We start from the raw sequence: 19,015 nt of genomic DNA, 5'->3' as shown, positions 1-19,015 counted from the left end.
CCTTGGAGGTAACTACCTCTGGCTCATTTACAGTATTATGTGTGTTGATCTATGAGCTCCGTCCCCATCAAATCAGATAAAGTAAACCTCCCCTTCCTCGTGTGTCCTGCAGTCGTCATGTGAGGAACTTGAAGTCGACCTCCGTGCAGGATCAACTCATTCGCTCCGACCTGAAATGTTAGTTTTTCTCTGGCCCGGAGGCCGAATCCCACACAGTGTAATTATTCTTCCTCCTGCAAATAAACACAGCAGATTCCGAATGAGTCCCAACTGTAAACCAGAAGGGATGATTCAGATGTGTGTGTCGGGGACATTTTATAATTGGACACTTTGTTGAGTCTAATAAACTGAGGATGAACTGTCGGTCTCGTTAACGTGTGATATCGTCCCTGAGCTGTTTGTGTGGAGGATGAGAGATATCCAGAGAGGGGGGGCTGTGGTCGCCTCAGATACTTTATTTATTCTGTTTCTGTTTTGATGAGGAAATCACAACGCCTCTTCACCAGCTCAGCTTGACGACTGCATTCACTGTGTAATATGTCTGCAATAGATATGCTGCAGTTTGAAAATAACACTCCAGTGTCATTTTTCTGAAAGTCTTATTTGAGACTGGAATTGGTCTCGACTGGAGAATCCTCCTCTTTTGTGTTTGTGGACATTGAGCTGATATTCATCCAGAGGAATTAACAGGAAGTGAAGAGTGAAATCAGCTGATCAACGACATAACGAGCAAACAACATTGTGCTTGGTTGTTGTTTTACATGAGTCTGCATCACAGGTGTTCATTTCATTTTACTGTGTTTACTGCCTTATCTTATCTTATCTTATCTTAGTTTATTTTATTATATTTTATCTTACCTTATTTTATCTTATCTTATCTTATCTCATCTCATCTCATCTCATCTCATTTTAGCTTATCATATTTTATCTTACCTTATCTTATCTTACCTTATCTTATCTTAGCATATCATATTTTATCTTGTGTTTTCTCATATCTATTATTATTATTATGTATTAATTCTTTGTGTGGTAATGAATATTGAAATTCACCTGCTGCTCTTGGGACTAAATCTGAAGCTGCTAATTGAACACAACAAATGTAAGTGGCTCTGATGTCACAGGTTCTTTTTCTGGTGGAATAAAGACAAGAACATGAATTCAACCCACAACATTTCCTGCCCGTCCTCTGTGCTGCAGTGGGAAATAAGCCTGAAAGCTTTTCATTAGTGTCCACTCACTTTAATTTTTGCTGTAATTACATCACTGTCTCATTTGTGTGTCATCTGAACGGCCATCACGGTGGAGCTGGTTAAATTGGTCGTGTTTGCATAAGAGCTCTCCTGTTTATTTGCCTCTGATTGTTCTGAGTGGCTGCCCTTTACGTATAATGATGCTGTTTGTTTTGAATATTGAATCATCGCGACCCTCAGTCACCGCTGAACAAATGGAGGGACGCTGTGTGTTGTCGTTATTTCGTGATTGACGGTGTGTTGCGGTCTTTTAGCGATGCACGTGTGTAGTGAATATAAAACATACTCAGTGTCAGTGAGGGTGAAAGAGGCTGAAAGATGTAAAGGTGAGGTTTCAGGGCCCTGCTTGCAATATAGAAACGAACCAGCATGTGGCAGTGTGCAGCCACAAGTCCACCAAGCTCCCTGACAAGTCAAAGCATCACTGAACAAGCTTCTACTGTCTCACTTTTAAATTCACTGTAGCACACTGGAAACATACTGGGACGCTTAATTGCTGTACTGGGGAGGGGGTCAGGTTTTCTGTGGCCCCATTCCAACAGCTTAATGGTGTGTTTTCTATTTGCATCCACTCTCATTGACATGCTCCATATCCCCCCTAATTTGGATAATTGTTGTGTTTAACCAATAAAAGAAAAAGTCCATCTGCACCAACGAGCCTCGCAAGTGAACGCTCTGATTTTCAGCGTCTGCAAATGTGCTTTGAAAATATTTTGTTTGCACGAAGAGAAATGTTTTTGATTGTGAGTCTAGTGGAGACGGGTCACATGGAGGCCACACACACACACACACACACACACACACACACACACACAACACAAAGAGCAGATTTGCTGTTTGTCTCGTCTATAAACAGAACAGACAAATATATCCGCAGCAGAGCAATAAATGCTGAGCATCTTGTTTCCGCTGATACTATTTGCACTGATGGCGCATCCGAGCTTTATTCTATTTATGTTGAGGGACGAGAGACGTAACCTGCCAGTTCAGATCCAGTGTTATCAAAAGAAATGCACACACAATAAACAAAGACGTGCACATGCAGCGGGGGAAATGTTTGTGACTTATTTTTGCTGTATAATTTATAGGTACTTGTATTAAATTTTTACTGTTATCAGGCCTGTGAAGGATGTTATCAACACATCTGTCACATACATATAGGAAGCTACTAAACATAGTTGGTGCAGGGTTTTGGGTTCATTGATCCTGTCAGTGAAGTCCAGCAGAAGGTCTGTTATCAGGAATTTTAATTTAATGCTACTTTAAACCTCTACTCTAAAACATTAAACATTTTTTTCTCCATTACATTGATTTAATGTTAGAGTTTCTCATTTAAAACCCATGATCGGCTAATGAAAATTAAATGTTAATTTAAGTTAATGTTTTTTTGTTTAAATGCATATCTATTTCCTTTTATCTTTTCAAAACTATTTAAATGAACTAAACTACAACATTAAACACAGTATATGAAGTTGTTAAATGATTTCCAAATAAACCAGTTACAGAATTTAAATGAAAATAACCTGACACGGAGCCTTCCTGCAAAATAAGCAGATAACTAACACCCAACTTTGAGCTGTGGGATCAGTACAGGGGCAGTTTGAGGTTCAGTATCGCAGAATGGGCGAGACTGGAATCGAACCACTGACCTTCTAGTTAGTTGACGACCTGCTCCCCCTCCTGAACCACAGCCTACATTTTTTTACATTGTGGTACTTTTACACAGTTTCAACAAATTGGCCAGTAAGATGAGGGGATCCAGACTCATCAGTATTCAGGTGCCGCTGTCACATCCTGTCATGTGACCCAGAGTGCATGGGGGTGTTACAGGGGGGTCCCTGTGTGTATCTCCAGCATCAAGCACCAGGGTCACACCCTTATCCCAAAACGCTGTGAGCCTGATATTTACAGCTCGACATCAAGCGCCCAGCTCGATGCTTAAAGAAACCAAAAAAAAAGCAAGTGGACATGGTGACATTATTAATCCGGACACGCTGACATGGGACAATACGTCTCTGCCGGCTGCTTGATGCATCGGAATGAGCAGAACACAGAGATGGACTTTTTCATTGGCGTCTCGTTTGATGAATAAAACATCAATGCAGGTCGGGACAGAATTGAATTTTTGAATAAAAGAGGAGAAACGGTTCTGGATCTCATTGAGACGTGTTACAGTGCTCGAGCCTCTGCAGAAAACGTTGCTAGTTTAGAAATATTCCGCACAGAGAAACTTAGTGATCAATATGTGAATGTTTTGACAAATCCTAATGAGTGTTTTTATATTTTAAATTCACCGACCTTGTCTTGTGCAGCAAGATGTTTTCTTCCAGAACATCTCTCCTCTGATCACTATCAATGCCAATTAAGATTAGAAAAAAAGACAGAAGGAAATCGTTGCTTCTGTTCCCTCGTGTATTCTGTTTGTGGATTCACTTCGCCACTGATAATCTGTGAGTCAGTCTGATAACAAGGTTAAACAACTGAGGGCCTTATCAATCACATCTAGATAACTTCACATGCTGCAGCAGAATCCCATCCCATGCTTAGAGACTATGTTTGTACATAAAAGAACTGGAATGACACTCAGTAGAGCGTAAACCTCCGCCAAGGCCCCACAGTCCCCTTAGATTAAAACCTTATAGACCACATTGCGTTTCTTAGCAACATATTGGTGGTAGTTCCAGGCACAAGGCCACACCCCTATGAAACCACTACATCTATATGTTATATGGATGAATGGACCAAAATTGCTCACACTCCTTGATACCAACCTTCATGATTCACACACAATTCTCTGAGAAACCAATTAAAAGTTTGAAAAACACAATGTTATAGAGAGTGAACTCCATCCTGTAGTTTTTGCGAAATCCTGCTAACTTACAAACAAACACAGAAGAAAACTTAACGTTAATTGGCCGAGATAACAGGGGACACCGTTATGTTATGGATGCAGTGTGTATGTTTGTGTGTGTGTGTGTGTGTGTGTGTGCCTGTGCTGCATGATGAAGAGCCAACAGTCACCGCGGATGACATTTCTGCTGTGAAATCATAAACTGCAGCCCGGACAGCAGCAGCAGTTGTTTTCTGTGGTGTTGGGAGCGAATGCAGATGATATAAGCAATGGCCTTTTGTTGGAGCCATTTATCTGAATAAACCATTTATTTTCAGTGAGGAACGTCTGCGCTGTGATTCCACCGCTGCCTGACGGTAGTGGTGAGACTGCATCGCCTGACTCATCCATCCTGGTGATAAACTGGGCTGTCACTGGGCCAATGCAGTTTCATGCGAGCTCCCCGACTGGACTCATGTATAACTTGTCCTTTCCACAAATACTGACTCCATGTGTCTATTAAGTTGTTTTAAAAAAAGGGCAGCGGTTGGTATTTTATTTTGGTGGAATCAGCAGATTATATATTCAACATATGAATAATCCATAAGATAAAATTGATCTAAAATGTACACATTAATGGTGTTTTCGGAGGCTGTGCCACACACACACACACACACACACACACACACACACACACACACACACTGGCCACTTTATTACAAACACCTGCACAATATAAAGCAACAGCTCGGCCATCAATTCTGATTTTAATGTTCAGTTTTTGTCTCAAAATTTCCTTCTGTTTATTGTTGAGGACTCAGTTAAAGGGGTTGTTATACACTACTACATTATATTAGAGGTGTTTCCAAGTTTTTTACTCCTCCCAATTTGTATTAATCACAGGGTCAGAATACTGGAACAACCACTGATAACTATATGACCCCATCTTAGTGTTAAAACATGTATTGAATTGTATTGAATTAACACTATGAGTTTTTCAGGGTCCATGACCATAACATATTAGAGATACTAATAATTAGCCTCGAAAGATAGATAGATAGATGATAGACAGATAGATAGATAGATGATAACAGATAGATAAAATAGATAGACAGATAGATAGATAGATAGATAGATGATAGATAGATAGATAGATAGATAGATAGATGATAGATAGATAGATAGATAGATAGATAGATAGATGGAAAGATAGTTAATAGCAATAGTAATGAATTGAATGAATTATATGATATATCATGAATTGAATTAAGAAAATAAACACATTTCTTTATGTGATCTTGGAAAACTGTGAAAGACTCACAACAGCAGACGTCTGTAACAGTGTCAAACGTGTCTTCATAACTTCAGAGAGAGTTGTAGTCGATTGCATTAGATGGAACCTAAAAAGTGTATTTCATGGCACGTGATGAAACACACAGCGTTCAAGTCTAATTCTGCCCAGACACTGAGCCGTCACAAAGCCCCTCTCTCTGACTACACACTGTCCTTTTGTCTGGGATGAAGCCCACAACATGCTTCACAGATTTACCTACTCTCAGAGGAAACGCTCTTGGATCACAAAATTTAAAAAAAGGCTAATTCAACAGTTCTGTCTTCTCGTCTCCCCCTCTGTTCTGTAGAGTACAGACAACCACTCTGACTCAATTAGGGCTGCAGAGGGAGACGGCTTAGCAGTGGAAATGTGGGGTCAAATCCGGTACAAATTACCGTTGCATTAGCTCATCCCACCATACGGAACTGACAGTGACAAAAAAAAGGAAGAGCCCAAGGAGTTTCATGCGTCCCAATGTTTAAAAAGTGCTTAGGGTTTCATTGGAAATGTTGAAAATGTAGGAAGAAGGCGCATCCACTGTCACACTGAAATGTTCCAACTACAGAGGGGGACACGGGAGGAGGGAGAGAGGACGACGTGTGCTTCATCAGACGTCACACACATCGTCAGGACTGCTGAGGACATTGATGATCTACGCTGAATACACTGATTCTGAGGAAAACCTGAGGCAACACAATGACAACCGGAGGCCTTTCGGTGAGGAGTCGTAGGGGGGACTTGCAACTAAAGTCCAATACTGAAACCGATCATACATTTGTTTTCTTCGCTCCTGCTCTCAGACCCATTAGTTGAATAGTGCTGCGCGGGCTCTTCAGTAATGGCCAACTCCCGGGCCCATCTGTCTTATTTAACCCTGGGAAAACACTGTGTTTACAGTTTAGCTGCTATCTTGCTTGTGTCAACGTTATGTAAACACACTTTTATAAACTACCCGTACGTCGGTGAAACTCCGAGCACGATTCAAAGTGCTCGGCAAACTTAAACTTGTAAATCGGGCACAGAAGTCCACTCGACCCTCGGAATTATTAGTTTGAGAATAATAGATTTTAAGCGTACCACACAGTCCTCATCAGCAGATGGAGTTTGCTCAGTCATGGAGCTAAATCTGAACGGTTACCAAGCTTGCATGCCAACAGTTCTGTCTCCATGACAACAGAGGAAACTCCATCCCCTGATGAAGCCCCTGTAATATGGCTGAAAGCTGCAGAAAAGGCTGGTAAGTGGACGCAATTATTAATCAGTAGAGGTTTATTCATTTTGCTTGTATATGTCCCATATTTGACCCAAAACTGGAGACTTCTACACCTTATGAAGTTTGATTATTATTGATATTATTATTTTGACTTTCCAGATTGCGTAGGAACTTTTGACCCAAATGTAATGAAGAATACCAAAAAATGGACATTCCTTAGTGCTTTTTGGAAATTATTCAGAATATAAAAATATAAAGCAATATAAATTCACCTGTATGGACTACACATACTTTATCTCATGCTCAAGAAAGTGAAGAAGTAAGTATTTAAAGAAAATAAAAAATATATGTTGGTGATGCTAACTTTAATCAGTCACGGACAATCGACACGATTGGACGATACAGTCAAACTTAACATCAAATTACATATATCAATTAAAATAAATAAAATATCGGTCAAATAACAAAAACAGACAAGTATCATCAATTATAAGAAAAATATAGGAATGAATTATCCAAATATGATGAATAACAACAGAACAATAACTTCAAAAGGTTTTTGGTGACGCTAACTTCCAATCAACCAATCAGCGAGATCCATCACTTCCTGGTGCGGAATTAGTCTAACAGGAAGTAGCTGCCGGAAACCTGTCAGAAAATCTTTGTTAACGTCCAAACCACTGAACTTTAGCTGTTGGTTTCATTCCTGTTCGATAAAAGAGTCTTTAGTGAACCAAGAAATGTCATAAGACAACGGTGAGTGTTTTTTAAAAAGGTTTAATGAGCTCTTTAAAGTTCTGGCTCCTGTTTTTTTTACGTCAGTGACGAACTCACCTGGGGGTAAAGCCGTTAACTAGCTAGCTATGTGCTAATTGGGGAGCTAGCAACAGGTTTAGCCCAAAAGAAAGTGAATTAAGAGATAATTTAAATGATTAATGAGTTGGGGTTGTCTCCGTGGTTCCCCCTAATGGACCGGGGGTAAGGTGAGCAGCCGTATCTGCCCAACAGAGGCGGATAATGAGTGTGTTTACGGGCTAATTTGGCTAATTTAATTCCTCGGGACTGAAGCAGATACATCCCCCTCTTGTGGAGGCTTTTCCGGGATTAAACACACTCCTCTCCCCCCCCCTTCTCTCTCGCTCTGTGGATGTGTTCCTAACGCGAGGCTCCATCAGACCCTCTCTCCGCCTTTTGTCCGAGCGGCTCAAACGGCTTAACTGTGTTTTCATAAACCGCCGTGAATATCCAGCTCGGAATCCGACCAGCCCACCGGATTGTGGAGCGGCGGACCGTCTCCGTCTCCTCCTCCTCCTCATCATCCTCCTCCTCCCTCCTTCCTCCTCCTATCTCTGCCTGCACTATATGTTACATTTCCAGCCCCTCTCCTCTCGCCTCTTTTTTTACGCAAGCGGCGTAGCGACACAAGTGCGCCGCCGAGAGGGAGCAGGAGGGAGACCGGCACCGGAGCGACGACGCGGCGGCAGCAGAAGCAGAAGCAGCGGCGGTGGTGGTGTGTCAGTCTTTGTGGGGAAACTGGTGGATCTTGTTTATTCTCCGGATTTTGGACTCGGGCGGCTAGGATAACTTCACACGGGACAAAAAAAACCCTTGCCTTCTTCCATGCCATCCGCCGATCCGCTTCGCCCGGCGTGTTGACGCCAGCGGAGAGAGAAGGGGGGGAAGCCGGGGAGGCTGCACCGGGAGGAGCGCGTGTTGACAGGCGGAGGGCGACATGACGATCCACGCGTTTCCGTCCGCCAGCTGCACCGCATAGATGCAAAACGAAACGACGCTCGGTGGTTTCTTCTCGTGGGTTTTTTAAATGGGATTTCAGGGGCTTATGATGCAGCAACGTGGGTCGGCGGCGGCGGCAGCAGCAGCTTACAACCGGAGACAGGGAAAGAGATGCTGCACGCCTGAGGTTCTGCACCGTAGGGCAGCGTGTTATTGACGGTTTGCACGGCGTGGAAATAATGCACCGAGACACAACTTTGTTTCACGGGCCTGACAGACTGCAAGACGCGTGATTATCCCTCGTAAAAGTGCATTTACGTCCTTGCACGGGCGCATGCTCCAGTAATCCTGTTATTCCTTGAATATACAGCTCAGCGCTTCAGTGCCATTTATCCGCCAGCCCCGGAGCCCTGTGCTGTTTTTATGACTAGTGTTGTTTTAAAAAAAAACCTGCAGTCTGTCGGTGTCAGTGGTTGTGTTGTGTAGATGAACCCCCCCCACAGAGGTGTAGGTGTGTGTTGTACATGTAGGCAGGGCCCTAACCTTATGCAGATCCAGTGGATAGCGAGGTAAGCGGTTTATGCTGCTCTGCAATTATGACAATAAAGCCTTTGAACCTCTGAACCTCTGCAAGTGTCACGGGGGTGTGTTCAAAATCCCGCTTATCCAAGGTGTGTGGTTTTATGTTTGGAGGCAGCAGATCGGCTGCTCGCCACAGAGCGGACTCTGTCACAGCCCTGTGCTGAGAAACCCTGCATTGCAACGTCTCCAAGAAAAAGTTTTCAATGGTTTTCCGAAAGTTGCCCGGTGTGTCGGCATCGGGCATGGGGCTGCGCCTGTCCCAGAAATTCGTCTTTCTGCTCTTTCTCTCGGGTTTGATCACACTCTGCTTCGGGGCCCTCTTCTTTCTGCCTGACTCGGTCCGGCTAAAACGCATCTTCCTGTCCAAGACAGAGACGCAGCCGGTCACCGTCGGCTCCGGGTCCGAGAACGATGCCCGGGAGCACCTGAAGAGAGCCGGCAAGGAGCCGGAGCCCCCGCGGGGTGTGACCTCTGCCAAGAGGGAGACCAGCACCAAGCTGAAGAGCCTCAGCCGCAAACCGCCCGTCTCTCTTGAGGCCACGGAGGAGCGGCTGGCCGGGGACAGAGCGCAGGAGGACCTGACTCTGTCCCGGTCGAGGACGGAGTCCGCCTCGGAGAGAGTGACCTCCTCCGACCGCGCTGCCGCCGGCTCGGATACTTTCAGTTACCAGAAGTTCACCAGGTGTCTGCTCAAACCCCCGCTGGGGAGGGACGGCGGCAAGCCGAGCGACCCCAAGACCGAGGAGCGCCGGGTGAAAGTCAAAGAGGTAAGGATGAGCCTGCATAACACGATCATGACTGTTTAAAGTTTCTGCATAGAGGGGATGGGTGACAGCCTCATTGGGTGTGTGGAATCAGCTTGTATCTGTGCAAGATGATGGATATCTTATCGATCACATTGATCAACACATCTTAGAGATAAGGGTGAGATGGTGACCCTGCAGGGGGATCCTGGCAGTTTTAGGTTTTTCTGCAGGAGAGGGACAGGGGACTCGGTTGTGTGGAATTACAAGGGAATTAGAGATTGAAAAAGAGGAGCTGTGTTTAATTCTGGAGGGGAATCTAGGACAGCCATTACCTGTGCAAGATGATGAATATCTAATCCCTCACAATCAGATAACCAGAGGGGTAAGGATGAGCTAGTGACCCATGGCATGATCATGACAGTTTCATAATTCAGCAGGAGGGGGACATAGGTGACATGTAGTAGCCTCATTGGTTGTGTGGAATAACAAGGGAAGGTGAGAACTTTAAAGTGAATACAAATCTGGAACTATGTTTTTGTGAGGTGAAGGACATTCTCTGCAAGATGCTAAACTATATTTAATCAATCACATTGACCAAAGCATCTGATCAGAGAGGCAGGAAGGGTGACCCTGCAGGGGGATCATGGCAGTTTCATGTTTCATGAGATGACACAACGTAGCGTCCTAGGTCCTACGGAATCACAGGGGACGTACAGACTGATGATAAAGAGAGGAAAAATCAGGAACTGTGTTGGGGGTGTTTCCAGGGCAGTTGCTATGAGTAATAATATCTAATTAAAGCTATGACGCTGACCCTGCAGGGAGGCACATGGTAGTTTAACGTTTCTGCTGGATGTGGACAGGTGACATGTCGTAGCGTCATTTGTTCTGTGGAATTACAAGGGAAGTAAACAATGTTTTCTGTGGGGTGAATCCAGGACAACTGTTATCTGTGCAAGATGAGATTAATCTTCTTTGCCCACAATGACAATCTTGTTTCTGTGGCTTTTTTAAATGCACATGAATTAAACATGTTTCAGTCTTTTCATAAATTAATCATGCTCTCAAAATATTAACACAACAGTTGAATAGTTGTCTGTCAAATTCCGATATAAATAAACCTAGGGATGCACACTTGAAAGAAGCTATATTTCCGCTGTTGAAGTTTTTGTCTGACAGTACCGACAGTGTCTCTATAGAAGCAGCGGGACAGTTGTTTGCCAAGCTGCTGTCAAACAGACAAAATACAAATCCCTTTCAATCATATCAACTCGGCTAAATTTACCCGGTGCCTTTGCCTTTTTTTGGTTGATGAATTCCTGTTGGGTTTCTATTAATGAAGATGTGGAATGGATGACTTGGACGTTTCTGTGTGTAGCTGAGTTTAGATGAAGCCTAATATTCTATGAACGGGCCCGAGTTGGAGTTGACAAGTGTTCGGAGAGAAAGAACGTGAGGCAACCTTTAATTATTTCTTCACTGGAGGTCGTTTGCATGTTTACTTTCCTTCAGCAGGACAGTCTGTGTTTTCCGAATATAATCTTACTTTGTTTGTATATGAATCAAATCAATACATTTGTCTTTATGTCCGCTGTTATGAAACACTTTCCATCATGTCAGCGTGCCTGATAAAATGTCCTGCATTTAGCTGTCGCACCTCCAACTCCTTCACACAGTCGCCTGCAAAATGATGTGACTGTGTGTGCTCCTTTGGCCAGGAGCTCTTCAAGCTGTCTGCCAGCCTGTGTTGAGCCCTGTGGGTCCAATAAGGGCTCCAGAGTGGGAGCGTCTGTGGCTCACACATCTGTACCCACTCGAGGCTGGTGAGGAGGAGGAGGAGGGGTGGAGGAAAACGAGTGGGAGTGAAGGCGGGGAAGCCAATGGGCAGTGTGTGCAGATGGGTTTCATCCTTGGCATGTGACATGGATAAGTCCTGCTGTCACTCTCACTTCAAGCCTGCTGTCATCCTCTCTTGCTGCTCACATGCCTTCCATACCTAGAGGTGAAGTGCTCCATGATAACTGAGGCGTCAGAGGACAGACAGGGTTATTTGCCCTTGTGCACTGAGCTCTCACTGACTCATAGCTTGTCCCGTTGATGCTCTTTCAAGTGAATGTCAGTGTAACTTTGCTCGGCCGGTCTGTTAAGCTGAGCTTGGCGAAGTTCGTTCCCTGCGGTCGTAATCATCGGTTATTTTTCCACCACGCCCAAGTTTGCCTAATTATCGTTGCAGAATATTAATTGCGTGTCCTTGAATGAAGCTCTTTATTAAGGCGTTAGAGAACAAACAGTCCCTGCTTACAGGCATTGCATGCCGCTGTGTTCGTGTCCGTATCCTATTGTTGTTGCTACAGTTCCCACTGTCTCCAGCCTGCTGGCAGCCTTCCAGATGACTTCTCCTTTTTTTCCTGGAGGCTCACATTTCATGCTGCCAGCACACGCTGACACATTGCGAGCCTGCGCTTTGTCCACGTTTTATAGATGTAAAACCAAAGAGTCATTGAAACAATGAAACTAACATGTTTTGATGTGTATTCCTGTGAAGCACTAAATATAATGCAGGGCTGAATTTTTTGTTGTCAGTCTCTCAGCTTGAGTTGCGGTGTACAGACCGAGCTGCTCTGTAAAAGCAGTGTTTTTTTCCCCCCGCTGTAAGGGAATGTAGAAAGAGGGGATCCCCTCCCGAAGCCAAAAGAAAGAGTCTGGCCCAGCCCACAGACGGCCTCAATGCCCAAACTTTGAATGGGCATCGTTTTTCACAAATGCCAGCAACTAGAAAGCAGACTCCCCACCTTCCTCCTCTGTGTGTGCACCCACTGCCAAGAGAGGGTGAAACAAGGGACAATGACTGCTTGATCACACAAGGCAAATGTTTGAAGGCAGCCCACCACTAGCTCGGGCCCCCAGGATGCCAACAAACGCTGTTTACCTAATCCTGCAGCTCCCTTCTAGTGGATATAGTTCATTCTCCTCCAAATGTCCTCAGCAGGGCGAAGATGATCATTTTCAAACAGCTTCCTGTTTGTAATTCTGTGATGTCGTGGCTCACTGGGTTGCCTGTGATGCTATGTTTCTGCCTCATTGGCTCCAGCATGAGAGGCTGGATTGCGTTGACCGCACCAGAAAAATGTGCACCTGGAGCAACAGGAGAGTGTCTTGTTCTGCATGCACATTTTCTTAAGTAAGGCTGGAACTTATAGAGTAAAGTAATAAAAATACTGGATGGCAGGAGTGCCGAGGTAGCACATCCAAACAAATGCACCGGCGGAGCAAAGGAGACATCAATGAATGATCGGCGCTCTGTAGCAATTCAAGGGCGGAGGCTCATTCACAGACTATAGCCTCCATCTCTTTCTCTCCTCTGTTGGTCTCTACAGCATCACATGCATCAAACGACTAGCGAGCATTAAAAAGGCAGTTTGCATAAAACCTGAGATTTGCTTTCTCTCTAATCTGCTGAGTGTTTAACACAGATCTGCCGGTGCAGTCAAATGAGGGGCCTTGCTCGAGGAAATTGGAAAATACATAATAATGTGGCCTCTAACATATGATGCCTTCACGTGGGGAGAAGGTAAGCAGCACAGGGGGGAGATGGAGCCGACAGCTAAGCACCGCAGTGACAGGACAGACGCGCTGCAGCCTCTCGTGGCAGAGCCTCCTCCAGTGGAGCAATGCAAGTCCTCAGGGCTTCTTTGTCCCGCTTGTGTGTTTGCGAGTGTTGCGTTTGTGTGCACTTGCTGCATGGGGTATAAATGTGGAGTTTGACAGTTTCGGTTGGAGGTGTTGCCACAGTGTTTATCCATCCAGTTACAAGCCCACCTGCATCACTGTGTAGACTTACAACAATCAAATGAGGTGCATCTGTTCCAACTGCTGTGGGTATGAAATTCAGAATAATAAGCATCATCCTAGTAACCCTCCATGTTATTTGAACAACAAAGCAGTTTAACCGAGTGCCCAATGGATTTAACGGTTGGCCAATAACAATGGGCAGATATGAGTATTTCACAGACATATCAAATATCTGCCTTGTTTAAATTTTGTATCTAAAATGAATTTGTTGTTTTTCAAATCTCTTATACCAGTATCTGCACCAGTCAGGCATAACGAAAAGTCCATTATGCTGAAAAGACGTAAGTTAAAGATACATTTGCTTAAACCGTTATCATTTAGTTTCACTCTCTGAATATAAACAGCTCATCTGATAAGTTCCGTTTCTAAGCAAACAGCTGAAGGGACATTTTGCCAAAGATTCAGTTCACTACTTTTAGGTTTCAACAGAAAATATAATCTTAACAATCCCCTGGTTCTTTGCAGTTTTAGTTTTGAGTTGTTTGCTTCCAGAGAAAAAGTTGAAAACGTGGTTTGCATTTTTGACCTATGTAGGCCAATTTCTTTAGGGAGGTCAAAGGTCAAGTTTACTTAAAAAAACAGCAACCACCGAGCATCTACAGTACATTTCAGTGAAAATGTCCTTCAGTTAAAAACGATGGTGTCTCACTGCACCTTGCTACTCTAAAAAAAAAAGAAAGAGGAAATGTTTAAAAATTATTAACTTTGCTCCTGAGAGATAAACTACAACAATTTAATGTAAATGAAGTACTTCCGATCCACACTTAAAGGTAGAAGCTATGATGTACATTATTTATTTTACAGTGTCAGGAGTATGACAAAACTGGAAAGTAACAAATTCACCCATACAACATGAATTTCACTGCCACATCACACAAAAACAGGGAGGCAAAACCTAACAAAAACCCCAAATAGGTGAGCTTGTAGCTAAACCTGAAATCCCCTTATAGCGGTAATGACCACTGAGCTGGGTGTCTGTGTGAATAAAATGCTGCCGTTAAGCCGGCGCCTTCTGGCTGCCTCTGAGAACCATGACCTTCCTCCACCCCTCATTCCCCCTCTGTCTCCGCTACGAATCAGGTGTGCCAAACAACCTTCAGTCTGGGCTGGGAAAATGGCCGTCTGCTGAGCAAGAAGAAAGAAGCGGAAGATGAACAAAGTCTCGAGAAAGGGCTAGCGGCCCCACAGAGCAGAGGAACATTTGTGTTTTCCCTCTCTGTGGAAGCTGTGCAAATGTCAGCGGCTGGTGTTTGGAATGTGAGCCCATAGTGGTCTTTTGGTCTGTTTATGTGGGGGAGTCAGTTGTCGGAGCTGCTTGATATCGATATATTGTGCAAGATAATTGCAGCTAAGGGCCGATATTATCAGCCCCTCTCTGCCACACAAGAAGAAACTGACCCCTTAATCTTAGACGTTTAAGTGCTCTTGTTATATGGCCGTTGTTGGCATAGTTTCGGATGGCGAATGTAATTACAATAGTAGAGCAACATCCCAGGTTGTTAACATTATGAGCAGCTAATAATAATAATGAGTCAAGGGTAGGGTTGAGTTTTCCAACTCGTTACATTAATGGAAATACAGTTCTCACTATCATTTCTTTTGCAACTAATTTGTCTGAATCACATTAACCCAGTGGGTTATTCTCTTAAAGCAGTGGTCACCAACCTTTTCGAGCCCAAGATCACTTTTTAATTCCAAAAGTAAGCCGAGATCTACCACCCTGATGTATTCCAAAAAACCCACTTAGGAGGGTCATATTTATTATTTTTTGCAATTTCTGTTAAATGCTGAATGTACAAGAAATAAATATACACAAAGAGAGGCAGTTGTGCAACCTTGTCTTAAAGCAATATACAATTTGTTGTTTTCTATTAACTCATTACTTACTGTACTGATATTATCCAGGAGTATTATTGGACTTTTTAGTGTGTATTGAAAGTACAGCATTATAATAATGTATATAACACTGAGTTAAAGTTGAACTCATTTCATTATGGGTAGAATAAGGTTTACTGAGCAACCTGTTTATCATGCAAACACATTTATTCTGATAGTTCCTTGCAGTTCTTAGTTTCCTTAACTGATAAACTGGTAACTGCTACAGTTGGCACCAGAGTCTGTAGATCCGTTGTGAAACCCTCTGAGAATAAAATGTGTCATACTGACTTAACAGAAGCACCAAATAAGCTATTCTTTGTTGTCGCCATAATGTGGAACGTTTGGCTGGAATGTTTATCACATCACCCTCATTCTTATGCATGTGGTGGACAAAAAAACAGTGGCATTCACTTCCTTATTATTATTTATTTTTTACCAGCATTCATTGCAAATTGTCCGTAACAGTTCCACCACTTTGTTGGTTAAAAAAAAAAGAAATCTCTCGTCTTATTTTTCACTATTGCTGTTTCTCATCGGTAGTATTTTCTGTAACTTAGCAACCAACTGCAGAGTAGACAATCTGCTTCCTGTCTTTGCCCTGTGTTCATGAATGGTCAGGTGATATGTGTTAATATGGACGGGGATTATTCCTCATACAGAGCTAAAATTCTTGTGTGGATGGAGAGGTTTTAAAATCCAGTTTCAAATTACAGTTAAAAATCGGAACAACCTGCTTTAACAGCTCAATGACTACATGCTGAGGCGGTGTTGCCCAATGCAAAGCTTGCTTGCTAGAAAACGACAGTATTGATTTCCTTCCTTTATAGCTAACTCTTGTCTTTCTGTCCCCTGAAGTCAGCACACAGCCCCTGGCCTGCATGGACACAATGAAAAACAATGTAGGACAGTCAGGGCTGGACCTCGGGCTGAAAGATGACCCGAAAGGCCAAAGCAGCTGCATCCAGGAAATCTCGTGCTCCGCAGAATAACACTGAGACAGAGAAATGTCAGGCAAAAACATCCCGGCCCAGCAAAGAAGCTTGTTTTTCAGTGGGCGATAAAAAGCTGATTAAGCTTTACAACACCAGGTCTTTTCCCCACCAGGCAATCACTGCAGGAAGTTAGAGATTGGGTGGAATGGAGAGAGGAAAAGGGGAGGATGTGAGGTAAAAAGGGGGAGATGTTAGCTAATATCCTTCTTGCCTTCAGTGCAGTTTTCTCCACCCCCCCATTCCCTCTGTGGTCGAGCCACTAACTTCAGGGTGAGTGTCTCTGTTGAGGCATGCTTCCCAAAAGGTGTGCGTCTGTGTGTGGACATACCTCTTGTGCAAGTGCAGTCTTTGTAGAGAGCTACGCGATGCACACTGGCTGCTTTGTGGGGGCATATTTGTTTATTTAGGTGTGGGCTTTTTCTGTGGACTATTTGTGTACGTGTGTGTTTGTGTGTGGGTCAGTGGTGGAAGTGGAGGATCACATCTTGAATAAATTAAATGCCTTTCTCCCTTGAGAGGCCAGTAAGTTTCTACTGTTTGCCCAGAATTGAACAACATTAGGGTTACTGTGTGTGTGTGGGTGTGGGTGTGTGGGTGGGTGGGGGGGCTTGGTGCATGTGAACAATACATGTGATCCTCAGCTTTTCTTTAAAGACGGTTTGCAGATGTTTTTCCTTCTTGCACAATAAAAATCCAGTTTTCTCTTCCATATTTGCAGAGTCTTTAGGGTTAGGGTTAGGCCTGACCAGCCTATTTGTTTGCTCTATTTGTCCAAGCCCGCCCCCGACTCCTGTCTCTGTTTACTGTAGCCTCCGGGGTTTTGCGTCACTTCCCAGTAAAAGCAGAGTGTCATGTCCTGCACCAGAATTTGTCCACATTTTGACCTCCTTGTCAAACAGAGGAGTGCAAAGAGCTGTGATTGGGCGACTCTGTATGGCAGCAGTCGTCTGTTTTTTTCTGTTTGTTTTTTTCCCTCCCTTGAAAGTAGATTAACGCTGCTCTCAGGTTTCATCACCCAGACTCTCAAAAATCTCCTTAACACTGTTTCCCTCTTTCCATTGCTGTGATGTTCCAGTAAGTTCCATTGAAGCCCATTTATCTTGACTTAACGGCAGTGCTGACATAATGGGGTCATTGTGTGTGTACCTCTAAATCCTGGCTTCTGAAGGCTTGTGATGACTGGAAAATGCACAGATTCACTACTGACTGGGTCCTCACAAATTTCAGGGGGTTCCCTTCCTGTGTATTGACTTCGATACGTCCAGATTCACCCAAAAACCTACATAGTCTCTCTCTGTGTTTTCCCGAAACTTTCCACTGCTCTTGCTAACATTATTAGCTCATTTTCAACGGATAAGCAGCCTACTGACTGTTCTTCTATAAATACACATGGACCCTCAGCATCCTGCAACACTTTCAGCAAATGGCACAGCCACTTTGAGCCAAATCCAATTTTTGCTTGCTTCATGCAGTGTGTAATGAGTGTGTGTGTGCATGTTCCAATGTGCGACTTTGTGCGTGCTACAGATGAAGAAAGTCCATGATGAAAGATGAAAGGTCCAGGGGTGGCCTCGTTTGCTGCGGGCTCTGCTTGACATCCCTCGCTAGGTGCCAAATGAAATCGTCCCTCCCATCTACCCCCAGCCTCCTCTCTTTGGCCTCGCTGCTCAGGCAGAAATAGGAAAGAAGTGAGCAGAGAGACACACTGGCCTAGATGTAACCAGCAGACTCTCTGAGCCCCCAGCTGAGTTCCAGCCTCCTGCCTTTATGCCTGCCTAATTGGTCAGAAACAACATGCGTGGCTGTGTTCACAGGGTATCGGCAACACATTACAGTGGGCCAGGACACCTGATCGTCCCCATATGTCTTCCCTCTCCTTTTCCTCCTTACTTATTTTTTAGTTGGGTCTTCGTTGGAATTTTTTTTTTTGAATAACCGTCACTGACTTTGTTATTCCTCCTTCTTGTCTCTCTTCTTTTATTTTCCTCCTCCCTGCGTCTTGGCAATGTGTGGCCTCAGGAATATTTACTGCCAATGCTTTGCCAATTATTCCCTCCTCTGCATCACTAGAGAGCCAGTGTGAGCTGCCCGGTGCTGTCGCTGCTGATTGGCCTGTCTGCATTGTTGTTATCGTGTTGTGACATGGCTTCGGTTATACTTTCAAGACGGCTGAATAATGCCATCAAGCCTATGACCTACAATTTAGGCAGCTCACCGGAAGACAACATCATCTTTTATGTAGTGGCCTTTGTTGGCCAGGATCGAGTTTCCCCCAGAGGGAAGACAACAGCTTTTATATGGAAAGCTCACCAGACCGTTTTCATGGTCAACACCGTGCTGTCTATCTCTGTGTGTGTTGAGAGGAAAATGTGCCTCCTTAGTGATTTTCCCCTTCAACGGCATCAGTGGGCAAATGGCCATTAATTAGCTGAATGCTTACAAAACCATTTTAGCCAGCGCTGGGTGTATTTGTTCATTATTATCACAATTAAGTCCCAAATCAAATGGCAGCAGCGGTGCTCAGTGCTCATTAGGGAGCTGTATAGATTTCTCTTGTTTCTGTCAAGGTTGGATGATGGGCCGGCTAGATAATTGCAGTTTTCAG

At 44.0% G+C, this 19,015-nt stretch overlaps 2 protein-coding genes across 3 annotated transcripts in view; both read left to right on the top strand.

Moving 5' to 3' along the window:
* LOC118113339 (B-cell receptor CD22) overlaps nucleotides 1–19,015 on the top strand; it is a 1,629,935-nt gene that overhangs the window by 575,480 nt on the left and 1,035,440 nt on the right. The gene's annotated exons all lie outside the window — the stretch shown is intronic.
* LOC118113363 (mannosyl-oligosaccharide 1,2-alpha-mannosidase IA) overlaps nucleotides 7,780–19,015 on the top strand; it is a 167,333-nt gene continuing 156,097 nt past the window's right edge. For both annotated transcript variants that reach the window (XM_035163037.2, XM_035163036.2), the window contains exon 1: nucleotides 7,780–9,709. In XM_035163037.2, coding sequence (XP_035018928.1) covers nucleotides 9,146–9,709 — 564 coding nt within the window. In that variant the 5' untranslated portion in view covers nucleotides 7,780–9,145. The remainder of the gene's footprint in view (nucleotides 9,710–19,015) is intronic.

Source organism: Hippoglossus stenolepis, chromosome 8 (genome assembly GCF_022539355.2).
Source record: "Hippoglossus stenolepis isolate QCI-W04-F060 chromosome 8, HSTE1.2, whole genome shotgun sequence".
Lineage (NCBI taxonomy): Eukaryota > Metazoa > Chordata > Actinopteri > Pleuronectiformes > Pleuronectidae > Hippoglossus > Hippoglossus stenolepis.
This window is presented reverse-complemented; position numbering and strand designations above follow the sequence as displayed.